The sequence below is a fragment of the Zophobas morio genome, unplaced genomic scaffold (assembly GCF_036711695.1).
Source record: "Zophobas morio isolate AGI-343-1 ecotype UQ-CSIRO unplaced genomic scaffold, CSIRO_AGI_Zmor_V1 ptg000024l, whole genome shotgun sequence".
NCBI classification, from domain to species: domain Eukaryota; kingdom Metazoa; phylum Arthropoda; class Insecta; order Coleoptera; family Tenebrionidae; genus Zophobas; species Zophobas morio.
The window spans coordinates 6915618-6920976 of NW_026972129.1; the positions used below are offsets into that span (position 1 = coordinate 6915618).

General features: G+C 37.0%; 1 protein-coding gene across 1 annotated transcript; it reads right to left on the reverse strand.

Moving 5' to 3' along the window:
- Nucleotides 1-913: 913 nt before the first annotated feature.
- Nucleotides 914-3763, reverse strand: LOC135135575 (uncharacterized). The gene is made up of 3 exons (XM_064064672.1): nt 3335-3763; nt 2527-3025; nt 914-2421 (listed from the first exon to the last, which is right to left on the reverse strand). Exons 1-3 carry the CDS (start codon nt 3761-3763, stop codon nt 914-916), a joined length of 2436 nt encoding a protein of 811 aa, XP_063920742.1.
- Between the last annotated feature and the right edge of the window lie 1596 nt (nt 3764-5359).

A 5359-nucleotide genomic window follows, 5' to 3' on the forward strand; every position in this document is an offset into this window, starting at 1 on the left:
CGGAATGACTGGCAGCGTTTGGCGAAAATCTCCAGCTAGTAGAATCATTGCGCCTCCGAAGAGATTCTGATTGCTACGCAAATCTCTTAATGTTCGATGGAGTGCCTCGAATGCTCGTTTGTGTGCCATCGTACACTCATCCCAAATTATTAAGTTGCAGTTTTGAAGAACTTTCGTCATTGCTGATGTTTTGGTTATATTACATGTTGGTTCATCTATTGTCTGCAAATTTAATGGCAGTTTAAGCGCAGAGTGAGCAGTTCGTCCACCTTCTAACAAAGTAGCAGCGATCCCAGATGATGCTAGTGCCAATGCTATTTTACCTTGTGAACGAATTGTATTTAAAATTAATGAAATTAAGAATGTTTTACCAGTTCCTCCTGGTGCATCAAAGAAATAAAATCCTCCATTGCCGACATTAACTGCTTTCATTATTATATCGTAACCTATTTTTTGCTGCTGATTTAAAAGTGGCACTTTAGGTTGTACAGATTGACTCAAAGCAATTCTGTCGTATTGCCGTTCTCGTTCTAATTCCCGATTGAATGCATCGTGCATGGGACGATTAGGAGCAGGCATTCCTAATTCGTGCAACATCTTGCCGACCATCATCACGCATAAATCCTCCAATCCTCATTATGTATCTCTGCACAAATTTCAAGTTCAGGATTAGCCGTTGTTGAACGTCTTCGATGCAAAATGTCCTCAGCCATATTGTCTTTGTATTTGTTCCACAAATTATGTGGATTCGATGGAAAACATGTTGAAATTAGGATTGCAAAAAGTGATCGAATTTGATATGAAGTAGATGAAATAACAGCATCAGCGAATGTGTGATCCCAATGAACATCATCTTCCAATAAATGTAAACGTTGACAGGCTTGTCGATATGTTGCGCACACTTCACCATTGATCATTCGTAGAAATTCGAATGAAGTTGGTCCATGAACATAACTAATAACAAACGCAAGTAAAAACATTCGTTATTGCTTGGGTGAACTGTGTAAATGCGTCCCAATGCATCCGTTGAATATACATTCTCGTATCCTGGTACAGGCTGTCCTTGTTTCCGACGTTGAAATTTTTTGGATGATGCATTACATGTAAAATATTTTGGCATTTCCGAGTAAAGCAATGTTCTTGCAAATGGATCGTTTGCACATGTCTCAAAGAAGCTTGTCAGCGTTGTCGCTGGTGGCCGTTCCGCTCTTTGCATTGCGTTTTCTGCCGTGAAATAAACTCGTTGTCCATTCTCTAGGTTAACAGCTAAATGGACTACGGTGGGTTGACGTTCATGTATAGGAAATGAAAAAATTCTCCAAACTGCCTCATTGCTACTTACATATCTTCCCATCTGATAGTTTAAAACTTCATCATTATTATTTGAAGATGCAATACCAAATACAGCCATGTCGTTTCCTTTTGTGACATACTTGCAAGCATATTTAATCGACTTCACCGAATTGCAGTACTCAACAATACAATGTGCTTTAAATGTTTTCGATAGTAACGGCGAGTATAGAACAATCCAGCTGTTGTTAACTATGACATCCTTATTTTTGACTTCCAACACTATTGTTCTTCCGTTATCTTCTACAGAGCGACGACGATACAGAGGGTAACCATCATTGCCTGTAATTGTATCAGCCAACAAAGCACGCGGATAACGCTTCGAGCATTTGTTGTCGATCATGCACGGTGATTCGCGATTGTGTTCACCGCACGGTCCATGAATCATGTTCTTCTTTACTATTTCATACAGTTCTGGATCTGCCTCCGGATCAAGGATTTCTGCGCAAATTATAGAATCAATTTCATACGGTCTTATTTTTTCAACCATCCACAGGAGAATATGCGCATGAGGTAGTCCTCTCTTCTGCCACTCTACAGAGTACACCCAACATCGTACCTCTCCGAAAACATTATATTTTACAACAAAGTTCATGAGCGCTTTGAGTTTCTGCTTGAACACACGTGCTGTTATGTCATGGCGATCGTTGGATGATTGACCAGCTAATAACAAATTAGTAATTTCGACCCATTTTGGGTTGCAAGTGAAAGTAATAAATAAATCTGGTCGACCGTATTGACGCACGTAGGTCATAGCATCTTGCGCGTATTCATGCATATGTCTCGGGCTTCCTATATAAGTTGCAGGTAAAATAGTAAGTCGGCCGACATTATTTCCATTTCCATCTGTATTCAGGGCAGCACACAAATGAATATATTCTTCTGAACATAATTTATTCTGGTTTAATCTAATATATGTCAGACGTTTTGTTTCAATTTTGACATACATATCAACGGCAAACTGATGAAACAATCTGCGGCATTTTAAAATGTGGTTATCCTCGTTTAGACGAACCATGAAACGATATGCATAAAAATTCATCGAGCTCATCTTTTTGTTTGTTTCTTGACCTGTAAAAGAATTATTTACTTTATTTTGATATAAAAAATGAAAAACAGTTTATAAACAACAAGAGTAGAGCATTATTTCTGTCATTAGTTGCATTTGATACATACCAGTTATTGGATTAATCATATTGATCAAAAAATGATACCCATCCTCTCCTCGGCAAAATATTAAAGGGTATTGTAATGCATCATAGGACCGATGGGTTTCGCTAATACGCTGCAGATTGCCACCATCACGTCGTTTAATGACAATGTCGCGAGACTCCATATTCTCCTCAACAATCACAATGGCAACTTCATTTAACATTGGTGCGTTGAAACGTCTCTCATGTTCTCCGGCAGGTCTTTTGTCTGCTCTGATCACTATTTTATGATCGTCCGATGGCATCATTTCCAAGACTGTTTTGAACAATTGGATCAACTCATTATGTTCATGTAAGAGTTGTTGCAGCTCCATGATAATCTCTCTCCTAGCTGAACGATTGATAGCACAGCGTCGATTTACTTCATCTTCAGAATTTACCAGAAAATAAATTTGAAGAAATTTATATTCACCATCAACTGTAGGCAATAATGCTCCTGCACGGTGGTGAATTTGTCCTTGAATCTGTAATAAAACAATTTTCATATATGTAGGTTTATGTTGCATTGTATGTGTATAGCAGTGTTAGGCAACTTTTAATTATAAGGACAATTAAAGATTGGACAATTGATCAATTGTCAATATTTAATTGTCCTTACAATTAAAATTTGCCCAACGCTGGTGTATAGTGTGTGAGTCACAAAATAAAAAGATAGGTACCTTAAAAGTTGGATTGAAACCACGTTCTTCAATTATATTTGCACCAAATGACGTCATTTGGAACACACTGTTGTAACTTTGAATATTTTGCAAGAAATGCTTTGATAGAGGTACTTGTCCTGAAAGTAATGAATTCAGTGGTTCAGGTGGCGTCGTTAGCTGTGGTAATTTGACCTTTCCATTTGCACAACATAATCCTTGCGGTTCGAGTTGAAACCTCAAAGCGTTGCAATATTGACAAATAATGCTTATTGTTCCAAAATCGACAGATTTGTCACCGGCGTAATCGACTGTTGCATCATATCGGAACGCCAAACGTTCATATGTAATTGTCACGTTTGATCGTATGTTTTGTTGCCTCGCCCTTGAAGTCGATGCTATGGGTTCTTCCGATGTCGTGGTATATCTCGCTTGAGAAATTCTTATTCTGTTTGCCTCCAAACGCTGCCTGCGCTCTTCTTCAGTCTCCCTGTCTCTAACATTAGAAACACGATCTGCGTTACGCCTACGCCGACCAATATTTGAACACCTCACTGGTGGCATTATCTTATCAAAATCGTTATCAATAATTAACACAACGATTAACTTCTAAACTTTCATGAAACCACACGAAAAGTCTGGCTCAGCACGGTCTGTACTTAAGCTACGACTATACTTCACTTTTTGTATTAAATTGTAAAAATTAATTCTGATCAAATCTATAATTTGCAAAGAAAACTGTGCTGTTTTGTCGATCTATCTGTCATACATTTTTTTGAAAACTGTTTTGTTTTGTCGATCTATCTGTCATACATTTTTCCCCTTCCTTTTTGCTAACTTCAATCAACTACTGATAGGTATTATTTTTGTCAGTGTCAGCCGAAACGTCAAACCGACACGTTATAATGCGTGTTTTTGTGTGAAAATTACTGTTATTATTTTCTAAACTTTAGAATTGTGGAAAAAATAGCAGTCTTATTTTTTATAAATTTTCTTATATACAAACCTTGTCCTGACAATAAGGAATCCATAAAAAAAAGAATAATCCAATTCGGTGCAGTCGTTCTGAAGCTCTGCGCGTACATACATTTCGGCGATTCATTTTTATTTATATAGATAGATAGATAGATAGATAGATAGATAGATATAGATATATAGGTAAGGACAAATAGTCATTTGCCACACCGATGCTCATTTTTAGATTAAATGCTCACAAAACGCGTAGATGTTCAATTTGTGTCCGGGGAGATACAGTGTTTACAAGTAGGTACTTCGTACTTCAAATATGAGTATCTACTCAGTTTTATTCATACCACCCAATGTCACGCTTCAATGTTTGACTATTATGTTGATTATGAGCACGACGCTGATCAACTTCCGTATCCAAATTACCCATGAAATAAATCATTGCGATTTGTACCTGAGGTAGTTCGTCGCACATTTTATTGACTTCGTGGACCTATGTCAGCTTGTCGTCTTCTCGGCGTTGTAATGAACTTCATAAAACGACACAGAATTATTTTCGCAGTCAATCAAATCTGTAAATTTTGTCTTGAGAATTTTAAAATACTGAAAACTTCAAATCAAATCCTCGAATAATGGTAAAGTTTGAGGTTTTGTCGAAACCAACAAAGTGAACATAGGTAAATAGAATGGCAGATCAAAATTAATAAGAAACTTTCGCAATGCGTAACTGAATTCACTTTAACGAACACTTTTCTTGAAATAAACGACGTTTTTTGTTACGAAAAAACAAACAACGACTTGAAATGCAATAATACTTTTCACAATCGCACGGAAGAAATAGTTTTGTGTGACACGTCAGTCAGGCGACAGGTCCGTCAGGAATGGCCAACTATTCAAATTCATTCGAAGTGGCGATTCCCGTGCAAAATTTTAAATTTTTTTTTTATCTTTTAGCCGTCTTATTTTTTATAAATATTCTTACATATAAACCTTCTCCTGACGATAAGGAACACGTAAAAAAAAAGAATCGTCCAATTCGGTGCAGCCGTTCTGAAGTTATGAGAGTACATACATTTCGGCGATTCATTTTTATTAATATAGATTTCACAATGGCATTTGCAATGACTACCAATCTTGAAAACACTCAGTTTGGATTCTTTAATAATTCGGTGATGGCCGCAAAGTAGAAAAAAA